The sequence below is a fragment of the Trachemys scripta genome, chromosome 19, assembly GCF_013100865.1.
Source record: "Trachemys scripta elegans isolate TJP31775 chromosome 19, CAS_Tse_1.0, whole genome shotgun sequence".
NCBI lineage: Eukaryota > Metazoa > Chordata > Testudines > Emydidae > Trachemys > Trachemys scripta.
The window spans coordinates 11,225,512-11,239,637 of record NC_048316.1 but is presented as its reverse complement, the minus strand read 5'-3'; the positions used below and the strand labels follow the sequence as shown (position 1 = coordinate 11,239,637).

At 43.6% G+C, this 14,126-nt stretch overlaps 1 protein-coding gene across 2 annotated transcripts in view; it reads right to left on the bottom strand.

Moving 5' to 3' along the window:
* Nucleotides 1-14,126, bottom strand: part of PEX14 (peroxisomal biogenesis factor 14) — a 100,455-nt gene that overhangs the window by 14,154 nt on the left and 72,175 nt on the right. For both annotated transcript variants that reach the window (XM_034753465.1, XM_034753466.1), the window contains 2 exons: nt 7,936-8,058; nt 187-272 (listed from right to left, as the gene is read on the bottom strand). In XM_034753465.1, coding sequence (XP_034609356.1) covers nt 187-272; nt 7,936-8,058 — 209 coding nt within the window. The remainder of the gene's footprint in view (nt 1-186; nt 273-7,935; nt 8,059-14,126) is intronic.

Below are 14,126 nucleotides of genomic sequence, written 5' to 3'. Positions count from 1 at the left end.
CACTTGCTGCATTTCCACATCAGACTGTCCATACAGCTCCACACATACACCCAAAGGAGAACTGATAAGAGCAGTGGCACCAAGGATTTAATCACAACCAGGAGCCAGCCTGAGACATGGGCAGCATTACCATGGTTGTTCCAGAGCACCGAGGCACCTTAGGGGAACAGGAAGAGCACCGCTTACCTTGTAGAGCTGGTGGAAGCCAAAGGCAATCCCTGCCATAATGATCGCCAAAGCACCATAGTCTCGCCATCTGGAGCCTGGGGGACCTAATAGCCAAAAGCAAGAGAGACGCATGGTCAGAACTTGCACCTGCGAGGCCTTTGGGGATTTGCATGCATCTCATCCAAACACCTAATTCGGGCAGGGTGGTGCTAACTCTTGTTTCCTAAAGCTTAACAGGGACTTCAGGGTAACTCCAGAGAGAGTGAGGAGAGGATCAAAATCACACCGGCAATTAAGAGTCACATCAGCTACCTGATCTTTTCTTGGAGAGGGCCCACAAATCTCTGCTGCATTGACCCTGGCAAGTGTTTGCACTTAGTATTAGCTTAATCTAGCCTATAAGAGCAAGCTGTGACTACTTTCACAGATCACTGTTTCTGAAACTGGGGAAGGAGAAGAAATCTCAGGAAGTGGAGGAGGGAAAGAGAAAGGAGCAATGTTCTCTAGAAGTGGGGGGAAACTCCTGAATGGGGGGGAGGGGCTAAGTGAGTTTACAAGAAGAAGGAATAGCTAAAAGTGTTCTGTGTCAGTCTTTATGGATGGCTTCCTTAGAATACAGGCACTAATGGGGATTCCATAGCTTTCTTGGCTGAATTAAGAGCAGGGGCCAAGGCATGCCAGAGGTAGCAGAGCCAGAATATGCACTAAGACAACTAGAGAAGGTGGGAAGAGGAGTATGGGATACTTAACACACAGTTTTGCACAAGAGCATAAAGATTCAACAAAGCAAAGCAAAGATTCAGTCTGCTCCTCTCCTGCAAGTAGAATCAGAAGACACCTGTAGTTTTTCACCAGCTTCACCCTTTCACCTTCCTCTTGCAGCTCCCATAACACGCTTGCTAAGAATTTTGTACTGCCCCTGGTTTTCATTAATAATAAAGAGGATGCAGAGTGATCTTTCCTAAAGTTTGGTCGCAGGATGCTGGCAGACACCAAAGAGGCGAAGGCTGGCAGGCAGCCTCAAACCAGACAGATCCAAATCTGCATGTAACCTACTAGTGTTTAGGAAACGTAGTCTCCCCTCCAAACTGGGAGACAGAGACTTAATTGGTGGAGATAACTGGAAACCTGCCTCTCTTCTATCTTGCTTGCTCAGTGCCAGGGCCCTACCAAACTCATGGTCCATTTTGGTCAATTTCACGGCCCTAGGATTTTAAAAATCATGAATTTCATGATTTCATCTATTTAAATCTGAAATTTCACGATGTTGTAACTGTTGGGGTCCTGACTCCAAAAGGAGTTGGGGGAGAGGTCACAAGTTATTGTGGGGGGGTTGCAGTACTGCTACCCTTACTTCTGTACTGCTGGTGGTGGTGGCGCTGCCTTCAGAGCTGGGCAGCTGGAGAGTGGTGGCTGCTGGCCGGGAGCCCAGCGCTGAAGGCAGAGCCGTCGCCAGCAGCTGCACAGAAGTAAGGATGGCATGGTATGGGATTGCCACTCTTACTTCTGCGCTGCTGACTGCAGAACTTGGCCCTCAGTCAGCAGTCACCACTCTCCAGCTGCCCAGCTCTGAAAGCAGCAGCTCAGAAGTAAAGGGTGGCATCGTATGGTATTGCTACCCTTATTTCTGCACTGCTGCAGGTGGGGCATTGCCTTCAGAGCTGGGCGCCGGCCAACAGCCCCCACTCTCCAGCCACCCAGCGCAGAAGTAAAGGTGGCAATACTGCACACACCCCCTAAAATAACCTTGTGACCCCCCCTGCAACTCCCTTTGGGATCAGGACCCCCAATTTGATAAATGCCGGTCTCCCCCATGAAATCTGTATAGTATAGGGTAAAAGCACACAAAGGACCAAATTACATGGGGGCGTGGGGAGACCAGATTTCACAGTCTGTGATGTGCATGACTTGGTCGTGAATTTGGTAGGGCCCTACTCATTGTCCATGGAGATTTCCTGCTGCCTACCCCTTCTTGCAGGTGTCTCATTGCAGGGATTCTTCCGAACCCCAGCCCCCCAGGCTCTACAGATAGAAAATGTGCCCATTAAGGAGGCATCATGGGAACCTGCTACCTTAGGACATGGTTCCCAGCATACCCACCAAGTGGAAATCTGAATGAATCAGAACAAAGCCTGTGCCACTTGAACTGGTAGAATGGATGAACAACAGTAGTTTGGAGAGCTAAATGAGTGGGGAACCAACGATTTCTGTGAGCACAGCACCTGCAGCTTTAGCATTTGAGAATCTCTTATTTATCCATTTTAATGTCTCTAGAACTCTGCTCAAGATACAATACCCAGTTCTTAATAACACAACTTTTCTAATCCCATTTCTCATCCCAAATCTCATCTCATCACAACTAGGGCCGGAATCAGACAAAAGGAAATCTAGTGTCACGCCTGGGGGTCAGTGGCTCAGTTGGGATTTGAACCCTGGATCTGCTTGGATTTCCAGTACTCTGCACTGAACCCCAGACTAAAAACATCCTTCCATGACACAGTAACTCAATCGATGGTGAGCTCCCAACCATAACGGGTTAATTAATCCCAGAGGTGCTATGGGTCCCAAATGTGCCCTGTGCATGGACTGTGAGGCCTCCCCTAGGTGTTCCCACCTACCTCCCAGCTGCTCTGACCTCTGGTGGAATTAAGAGACACCTGTAGGTCCCTGTCAGCTTTGCCCTTTCACCTCTCTCATCTCTCCCTCTGTTCCTGTAATGCTCGTGCTAAGAACATTTTATTGCCCCCTGGTTTTCATTATTAATGAAAAGGGACCAGAATGATCTTTCCTAAAGTTCAGAGAGTCTATAAAGACAAGAAGCTGAAATGCCATTTTACTCGTTTTAGAGATGTGTGAAACAATTCTGTCTTGTGGCAAAAAAAAAAAAAGAGAGAGAGTGAGCGAGAGAGAAAGAAACTAAACTGGAGAGAGACACAGGGAGGACTCTGCATCGACCATGTGATATTACAAAGAGGGGAAGGCCACACGGAATCAGAATTGTGCTTAAGATCCCCTCTCAGGCTCTCTCTCTACCAATTGTTATCTAAGCACAGGACTGAGACTTGGAACGCCTGAGTTCTCCTACACGGACTTCCTTCTACATTCTTGGGCACTTGCCAACTGCCTTGACTTAACCTCTGTGCCTCAGTTTCCCCATCTGTAAAATGAGAATAGTAAGACTTATGCTGTGAGGGTCAATGAGTGAAGGAGGTGAAAAGCACTAAGTCCTTCAAACCCTACTATTCAGTCAGAAACTGAGCCGTGCTTCCCTCGTTCATCACTGGAGATACTAGGCTTCCATCTGTCCCTCACCACTCAAGGTTTCCATAGGCCAATATTGCACTACACTGAGACACACAGTTGTGCTGCTCTAGCTTCTATTCTGACCTAGTCATGGGGAAGGGAGAAAAATAACACTTGCCACTTCCATTAAGTGTTCTATCAGAGGGTCTCAGTCCTTCATAAATGTTAATGAATCCTCACAAGCCCCTGTGAGGCATGGAAGGGATGTTGCTCCCTTTTACAGATGGGGAAACTGAGGCACAGAACGTTTAAGTGATCTTTTAAGGTAGCTCATTTGCTACAGGCAGCTTCCTCTATTGGACGGTGATCGCTTGATAGGTAGCTGCCCAAGGTCACACAGGAAGGCTATATAAAATCTGCATGAATGGAGTCATGGAGAGGGACGTAGACAATCCCTAAGTGATAAGCAAATAGCTTTGCACACCTATCTCAGAAACTCCCCTGATTTTGCTTGTAATTAAGGGGGATAGAAAGGTAAAAAAATATATAAACCCAATTAATCATTTAAATAGTTAAAGTCAGATTTTTGTCCTCACTCCCGGATTAGTGTATTTCATAACACCAGGAGCAGACAGCCCGTTTTTTTGTTTTGTTTTTTTTACTGGGGGTTCATTTCAGAGCATGTTTAAACTAGTCAGATTGAGTGATGCTTCCAGCAACTAATCGCATGTCAAATAAAAGATATTTTATGTAATAAATTACCGCTACAAGTAATTCAAATGTCATTTATCAGTTTTATTATCAGTCAGGCAAAGTCTTGTTTCTCTATATTAATCAAAATCAAGCTTTTTTTTTTTTTTTAAGCAGTTTTGACACCTCTTGGCAACAGTACAGGAAAGGAGAGAAGGAATTACCCCCCTGGAGAAAGGGTGAAATGGTACAGGAGGCACCAAGCTCAAAGACAATGACTGGGAACTTGAGGAATTTATTTCCCTTTGCCCCCCAAAAGTTACTGTTGCTGCTCTAAAGCCAAACCAGGGATAGCTTCTACCTCTGGCAAGGTCTATACTATTTTTAAAGACTCACGGGGCTTTTTTTTTGTTTGTTTTTTAAGTACTTATATGGCTAATAGCTATTGCCAATGAAAGATCAGAATTTACTCTACTGCCTCCACTCCCAGCACAATCTGTGCAGCAAGAGGTATTTAAATCGTATAATTTGTTTCCTGCATCATCTCCTTCAGAACAGACGGCGTTACCGAGACTGCAGGAGCCCAAGCACAGTGGAATCTGGTGGGGCTCATAGGGTTTAAGTTCAGCTCTCTGACTGGCCTGTTTTGTCCCTTGGGTACTTTTGAGCACTACCTACAGAGGTGCTCAGACACTACGGTGGTGAGGGTCATACAAGAACATAGAGTAGATAGAGAGCAGAAACAGGTTCTTCCCTATACAGTGCAGCGCCTGATGAATCTACCAAAGATTAAGTGGCTTGGTAAACTATCACGGAAACAACTGACCAGGGGCAGATGTGGGCCTTTGAAGAAATATCCATCAAGCTATCGCCGTCCAACAGATAAAGCTGCCTGTAGCAAATGAGCTACCTTAAAAGATCATGGGGCCAAGTCTGCAGGGACACTCTGTCCTGCAGCAGAGTGTAACCCGCCAGCCATAAGGCAATTCATAGATTATTACTTGTGCATTTCCAACAGCGTGCAAAGCGCTGGATAGGCAGATATGGAGACAGGCCTATATCTAACTAGACAACATCCAGCAAGGGAGGGCCAAGAGGAATGGCAAAAGCAATGCAACCAAAGGGTGAGTTGAGGCATGCATCTTTTTCATTTCACTATTATTCTTTTTATAACCACACTTAGGGGCTCAGTGTAAATACAAGGGTCTTCAAAGAAGCAATGGGGGAAGGACAGAGGGGTAGGACACTGCCTAAGCTGGCCCCCTTTGTGCTATCCCGTGTGCTTTGGGATTGCTAGAGAATGTAGTGTTTGGTTCACAAGTAGAAGACCCCGCACTGTTGCCAACCCCAAACATTCAAAAAGCAAAAGTCGGGTCCCCCCGCAAAAAAAATCACAAGGCTGGCTTAAAATTATGAGATTTAAAAACAAAACAAAAACTTCTGAGTTCTTCTTATTTGCCTTCTCATTTTTGAGCCTTTAGGGGCCATGTTTTCAAGCTTATCTATGCAATCAGGAAAGCTAGAAACTTACATTTTTTTAAAAAGCCGAGATTCTCACTGATTCGTAGAACTCCAAGAGCTGGGGCTCTAGAGGAACACCATATCGCTCAAAGCTTGTGATAAAGTTGTGAGGGCTGGCAACACTGGCATTGTTTTCCAGTTTACCCTCTGTGCCTCTTCACTGCTTTGGTGGTTTTAATGGGACTCTATGACATACACAGAGCAAAGACCCTGCCTGCACTGGGTCCTGAATTGAGCTAGTAAAAACTGCACTTGGACACATCTGTCACTAATATGGGGCTAAGTTCAGTTTCCCTGACCGAGATAGCGAGGGTCTGATTTGGGGGTTATTTTCTGTGACCATGATAGCTAGAGATTAGATTGAGACACAAAATTCATATTTCAACCCCCTTTCCCAAATGTCTGGAGGCACTGAAAACTGGATTCTTGTGCAGCCCGTTACAGACAGCAAAGCCCTCATTCCAAACCTTCCTCTCACCACACCAAAGTTCAGGGTATGTCGGAATGAGGGAGGTCATTTTGGATCATCTCTAGTGATAGCCACATTGCGCCATAAACTAACCACTCCCACCCAGAGCAAGTCTCAGCACATGGGTTGTGGAACTGTGCTCGAATTCCGCTACTGTGTTTAAACAACGTTGTACCTAGCATGAGGCCTAAATAAAGTGCCAAGTTCAGTGCAAACAATAGAAACACTTTATGCCTCACTAGGCAATAACACCATCACTTAGCATTTACATGGCGCATTTCATCCTAAGATCTGAAACCACTTTACAAAGGAGGGTAAGTAACATTAACCCCGTTTCAAGAGAGGGTTCCTGAAGCACAGAAGTTAAGTGATTTGCCCAAGGTCACACAGCTAAACCAGTGACAGAGCTAGGCATAGCAGCCAAGTCACCTGACTCCCAGTTATGAGCCCTATCTGCTGGACCACAGAAAGGACATGGGTAGATGGGTGCATTACCTGCAACACCAGAAGGCATCAACATTATCACAATGACACTGTTTTAGGAGCTACTGACTGGCAGAAACAATAACAAGCTTAGTCCTTGGTACTTGGCAGGTAAGTGAAGGAAGAACTGCTTTTCAAACTGCCAGCCCCACATGTGAACTGAACAGTTCCTCTTGATGGATTTTTAATGGTGTGCGCATTTTGGTTTTTATTGTACGGAGCTTAGATACATTTGCATGTTAAAACAAACCTAGCAAAAAGTATACATAAATCTTAAGTCTACAGAGATTCCATTGGGACTTTAAAAATGGTGTGTGTATTTTAATATAACAGCCATATATACACATATACACAGTATATCCCAAAATGTTGCAGTTCTTCTTTGAGATTCGGGGGGGTGGTTGGAGAACACTAGGAGAAATGTTTTTGAAGATAAATAAGCACCATTATTATTTATAATTATTTGTAATGCCATCGGATCCAGAGTCCCAATCACAGGTAGCGACCTGTTCTAGATTTTGCATACACACTAGGAAGACATAGTCCATGCCCTGAAGAACTTACAATCTAGTTTGCTGAAATTCTTTAGTCACCTGTCTTGAGCAACTACTCAAGCGATCAATGATAAAAATCAGTCACTCATGGAGGTAAGTCTTCCAATGAACGTGGAGCAGAATTATACTCAGTACCTTTCTGGATAGTTTGTGATGGATTCCTAAAAGCAGGAATTTGCCTAATAAAGGTGAACTCTTGTACAGGTTCCGTTGTAAAATAAATAACTAAATAACTTTGCTCTTTTATAGCACCTTCTATCCAAGGACCTTATTCTACTATTCAAATATTAATGAATTCAATCTCATAAATCCCCTATCAGGTAAGGAAGTACTATCCCCCAATTTTAGGGAGGAGAGGGGGAAATGAGGCCTACAAAGGTTAAGGGACTTGTCCAGAGCTATACAGTGAGTCAGCGGCAGAGTTGGGAACAGAAACTAGATCTCTACACCATGCTTCCTCAGCATAAGCAACGACAGACTATAATTTACCACATTAGTCTGTGGACTAATATAGCTTGTACCTCAGCTGCCTTGTGTGACACCATCTTGTGATTGTGTCTGCTGTGTACTTATGTCACTTTCATCAACAATTAAAAAGTGTATTTCAAGTAAGATCAGGGGTGTGACTCTGACAACAAGTGGGATATTTGCTAGAAACAACCACAGCAGATTCCACTGTTTCCTGGGATTCAGCATTGCAAACTAGTATAATTAAAGGAGTACAGAGGTAAGAAAGCAGATAAGGAATAGGATTGCAAAATCATTGCATAAAATGATAGGACCAGGTGCTTTCAAGAGGCTACTTACTGTACGGCACGAGGTGAGGGGGCTGCGTTGGCACCAGCTGTGTGGAAGGACCCAGGGACTGTGGCTCATCTGTGGTAGTGCCCGACTGCTGGAAAGCCAGGTCAATTTCTTCATCCGTCAGTCCTGGGGGAGAAGAGGAAACGAGATCAGTTTAGCATCTTTACTCACTTGATGCGCCTGTAATTAAATCTGCAAGCCTGGCAGAACCCTTTCAAGCTGCAGAAGGATTTTGGTAGTGATTCGAGCAGCACTGCCTCCCCGATTTCGGATTCACTAAAATCACTCCCTCTCTTCTCTCTGTTGCAATTTAACCTTAAGCGACAGAATATTAGCCTCAACACTGCTTCCAAATGTGGCTCATTCAATTTCCTTAATTTATCCTTGAGTTTATTGCTGCTTTAGAAGTAGTTTTCTATTGCAATTCTCCACTCTTCCCCCGAAAAAAAGATACCATCAACTGCAAATGTGGCTCATTTTAATCTGTAATGGTGTAAAAAAAAAAAAAAAGAGGGGAAAAAACCAACAATAATGCATGAAAACAGACAGGGAAACAAAAAACTAATTATTGGGTTAGACGACTAATTAGTCTAGATCGTTTCCAAAGACGGGAATAATTTGCTTTATTTTATGACAAATGCAGAAATAAAAAGAAAAAATCAGGACTGACTGTGATTAGTATGAATGGGACACAGAATGCAAGGAGGAAATAAAACTAACAAAACAGATCAAAACAAGGCCAAGCTCAAACTTTCAGATTAGCACTGTCCCAGCCTACTACTGCCTGATTATATTGCTCTAGGCCAGCCTGGTTTTTATTTTGCACATCGCTGCAGCCATGCTGCACACATGGTACATTGTGGTGCAGTCTTTCCTGTCACTAGAAAATGCGAAGGTGCCCATCTGTAAGCGGCCACAACATATGGAGAGAATTTGGCCTAAGAGGGGAAAGAGAACAGCAGCTGAAAGATTCATGATGACCAGCATCTGTGAAGGAAGCAAGCACAGCTGGATGGCTTTTTCAACAGGAGAAAATGGGCTCTAGCAAAAGAATGCACTGCTAGGATGGAGACTGCAATGTGGGGCCTGGGAGAGTGTGCACTCTCTGTGGAATGCCATATACTGCACACAAAAGCAGGTAAAAGGTCAGGTTCCTGCCCTGAGGAGCTTACAATCTAGCTCAGGCACCACCACCACATGGGAGGCTGTCTCTGGACTGCTACTTATTAGATGCATAGCACTGACAATGCATCTGATCTTCAGAGGGTTTTATATTTATTAGCTGATCTTCATAACACTCCTGTGAGTTATGTTACATAGTATTATCCCAATTTTACAATGGGAAAACTGATGCACAGAAAGGTTAAGTGACTTGTCCAAGGTCACAGAGAGTTGTCAGTGTCAGAAATAGGATAATAAATCTGAAGTTTCTAGCCCCCAGTCTTGTGCTCAGACAACACACACACACACACTCCACCTGTGTTGGATGCATGCCTCATCAGAGCAGAGACCAGAAGAGACACATGAAAAACAAAGAGAGATGGTCTACATCAACTCAGGCTTCTATTTTAAAGTCCCAGTAGCAATATTTATGGTATCTAAACCATGTTAGAAAGCAAAGTCCTAATAAGAAAGGAACGGCTTTAACCAGTTCATAATTATCCAATAGAAGAGAGAGCATAAGCAGATGCCAGCATTGTAGATCACCAGCAACTGTGGAATTTTATAAAGCTGGAGCCAGACACACAAACCAATATTAGCTGCTGGCTGCAAATGTGGTTCTCTCTAAAAAGGGGCATTTTGTTCTATTTCCATGCAAAGGTAGCAGATGTGATAACATTTAACATTGAGGAACATACAGTTAGTTATGGAGGATACTTTGTCCTTGAGATCTTCGGGCTATGAAAAGAACAGGAAATAATACTCATTGTTTCCCGCCCCCTCAATTCTCAGCCTGTTTGGGAAAAATAAAGTTTTACAGATAAAATTTCTTGCATTATTCTGGTCATGCCCACTAGCGACATGACAGTGTCACTATTTCCATTACAAAATCCTGTTTTACCAGGGAAGGAAAAGCTCATGTGAATGGTAATGAGATATGGAGCCTTTCATATCTAGGTTGCTGGTTTGAATCCAGCACAAGTCAGGAGGGAGTGAAAGTTGCTACCATCCAATGGCTATTCTGTGGCCCCCATGAAGTAGTATCATTACTCGTCAACAAATGTCTGCATCACAGAAAACACTACCAAATTGGTCCCCCTGTTAATAAGCAGAGGACAAGATTGTAACAAGCACAGAGACTGAACACTGTCAATCTGGCACTTTTCACAAATGCTAACAAAAATGTACAATATATTTGTAAAAGTCTTTTCTCAGGAGTATATAATTTAGCCATCAAAGTTCACTTTGGATTGAAATTTGCCTCACACACACGCACACCCCAGTAGCAATTTTTCCAAACTCAGGTATATCTAACTTTGTTTTCCAGGCTCAGGAATGCAAAAAATTATATCATTAATATAAGGGCATGGGAATTTCTGTACCAGATCAGACCAGTGGTCCATCTAGCTCCCCGTCCTTGCGCCACCCCTCCTCCTCCGTGTCCTGTCTTGACTTACCATGATGGCTGGACTGCTCTTTATTAAACAAATTCAAGTAACTTGACCTCACTCCACCTATGTCCCTTCTGGCTTGCCTAAGCCAAAATGAAGTCAAGGGTCTTGGTACTACCCAGAGACAATACTTCAGTAGAGCCCATCAGCTATTTAGAAAAGAGAAAGTGCTAGTGTAAGTGACACCAGGTCACTATGTTCACCATGTATCATGGCAGAAGAATATTTCTACTACTTGGCTCTTCTTGGGTTGGTGCTGGTTCATGGACAACAAACCTCAATTTGAGTTCTAGAGTCCATCAACTTCCACCATTGGCCTCCCACCACAACTTCCACTAAGAATTTATAGTCTTTCATCATAGAGGCATCTAAAAAACATTCACAGTCTTGTTAATTTCTCTTATCCAGTATGAATTTAGCAACCCAAATATAACACAATCTCTCTTGGGTGTACAACAGTGCTACAAAATCTAAAGCCTGGTGCTTAATAGGATTGTCTTCGGGGACAACTGTGTCATAGAATCATATCAGTATAATAGAAGATTCCCCCCTCCCAACCCTCGCCTCCCCCCAGTTTGAAAGGCAAACATTTTAGATCTTCTGGAGTTGCAGCAAGATCAAGACCATGCAGAATCCAAAAGGTTAAAAGGAACAATAAAGGAAACTGCCAATTGTAAGTGAATTATATTTGGCTTTGAAAGCTAAGCCACGGCTATATTATAAAAGGCATCTCTTTGCGTTGTTTACCATCACCCTGACTAATGCAGGCCTTTTTTTTTGTTTTAAATAATCTCATGCAAATTAGACACACACTTCCTTCCAGTTGATTGCTATCTGCAAGGAATAATCTAACCACAGAGGGTACTGAGAAAGGACTGAGCCGAGGAGGATGTAAGGAAACTGCCTTCACAGCCCTTCAGAATGCAAACCTCCCCCGCCTCCCATCTCTGGTCCATCTATCTCATTCCTCCTTAGAGCTGCTGCTTTTGTAAGAATTCGTCATAATTTTCATAAAGTCATAAAATTTTCTTTTTAGGTTTGACGGTGTTGATTTGCATTATCTGACACCCAACAGTGCTTTGCATTCAGATGTCCTTGTTGCCTTTCTTTCAGGAACTTCACTATTGTTGCCATTTCCGATTTTCAGGAAAACCACCCAGCCTCTGTAACTTGTAGTTAAACACAGAATCAAAACAAATTAGAGAATGAAGTAGGGAGCTAAAAGTCCCCTCTGCGCCTGGGATTTTGCAGTTGGGAAAGTTATGCACAGAGAGATTAAAGTGACTTGTCCAAGATATCATAAGCTGGGTCTACTCTACAGACCTATATTGGTATAACTATGTCACACTGGGGTGTGAAGAATCCACACCCCTGAACAAAGTAGTTATAGCAACCTAATCCACCCCCTCCCCGCAGTGTAGACAGTGCTATATCGACCAGAAAGCTTCTCCCACCGACATAGCTACCGCCTCTCGGGGAGGTGGATTAACTACGCTGACGGGAGAAGCTTTCCCATCAGCATAGTAGTGTCTTCACTAAAGCGCTACAGCAGCTGTGCTGCTGTAGCCCTGTACATGAAGACAAGCCCACATTTAGTCTGTGGGAGAGCTGGGAACTGATCCCTGATCTGCTGCGTCCCAACCCCGTTCCTTAACCACAGGGCCAGCACTTCCTGGATAAAACATGAGGATAACATAGAGTAGGGAAAAACCCTGCATGAGCTGGGAGATGGACTAAGTGAGCTATTAAAACTTTTTAATCTTCAACATATGCTCCTGTTAGGGCACTTTGTTCATTCCCCATCCTGTGTGGGTATTGTTCCCTACATAATATTTGCCAGAGCTTCACCCAGTTTAGTGACTCAAGCAACAGGATTTTCACTAGTTCTCTGAAGGTAGAATTGGTTTTGACGAGAAAACTTCACACTAGGAGGATGAGAAACTTTATCCCTCCCCCAGCAGAAAAAAATGTGGAGTCACATTCTTTTGTCGCTTTCAAAAGCCGGCTTTACTTTCGCTTTGTCTAGTGGACTGGCTCCAGGGGCTGTTGCCACACCTGCACTTCTACAGAGACAAACAGGTGGGTTTTTTCCCCTCCCCTCACTGTTTCTGTTAAAAAGCAAACAAAACAAAACTGGCTGACTTTGTTTAGTTGCAATGAATCACCTGTCTGCATGATGCCTGTATCAAATCACATAACTGAAAGGAAGACCTATCAGCAGGTATCCTGAAATGACATTACAGTCCTGTTCCTGAAAGCCATTGAGTCACCTGTTCTCATAAGAACATGGTCACAGTTTAACAGAATCACCATACAAGCATCCTGGAATCTGATCCACATTAATGATTCTACCTGTTCAGAGGCAGTTCCACGCACTGCTACCTGGGTCCTTTTAATCAAGATGCCAGTACTATTTTTCCTCTAACACGCAGACCTTTGAAAAAGTTCATAGAGTTTCATACATTTCACTGGGGTCAAAGGTACAGTCCCTTGATCCTTCTCCTTCCATATGTCCTTGATAAAGGGCCAACATCAGGTCAATTTCAGCGTAAGGTTTTACCAAAACCCAAGGTCAATAGAAACATCTCTGCGTCTTTTTTTTCTACATTTAAATTAAGTCGTTTATTTGGATCTGAACACTTCCCAGATGCACTTGTAACTCCAGTATTGTACAAGCACATGTGAACCTGAATGTCAACATGAAAATGACCAGTCTAGTTTAATTGTCAAACAGAGAAAGGAAAAAGGTAAAGCAATTTTCAAACTAATTTAGGAGTGCTTTGAATTATTTCTGCCTTAATAATCTACGGCACCGTTAATTACACAACTGTGACCTTTATTTATTTATATATATACACACACACACACACACACATATACATATATATATATACACACACACACACACACACACACACACACTGTTTAATGTGCCACAGAGGTCCCTCTAAGCAGCATCCTGACTTGACAACAGTGCCTTCCTCTCAGTTATCTTACACTAAATTAAGAGAAAACCTGATTGATAGCACAAGGCTAAATATTCAGCTGAGCACCCAGGAAGGAAAGGGTTAAAAATGGCATTTCCCCCCCCCACACACACACACACCACACACACACACACACACATTAAAAAAACCCTGGCAGCAGTTTCTCTTCCTGGGCTTTTGGAGTCTATAATAAAATGAAGTGTAATGGAGGAGAGGAGGGCAATGTCAGAGGGTGAGGGTTTGGGAGAGAGGTTGTTAAGTATCTCCCTCTCCTCAGCCGTGTTTACTCCATTTACAGGACCCTGAGTGATTGATATATGGACAGAGGGAGAATAAGCAGGCAGTTGCTGCCTCCCCAAATATCAGAGTGGTGGGAGAGACACCCTCAAATGCCTAAAACCCCCAAACTCTCTTTAAAGTGCTCAAAATTAAAAAGGCAGAAGGAGAGACTCAGCCAGGGAAAGAAGAAAAAGTAAAACAGGGGGGAAATTTTTATTTATTATTAACATTTTGTTGGAACAGTGGAGTGCAATAAGGACTCTCAGAGCCGTTAAAAGTCGTTGGGTGACCTGCAGACCCCTATTTCCCAGAGCCT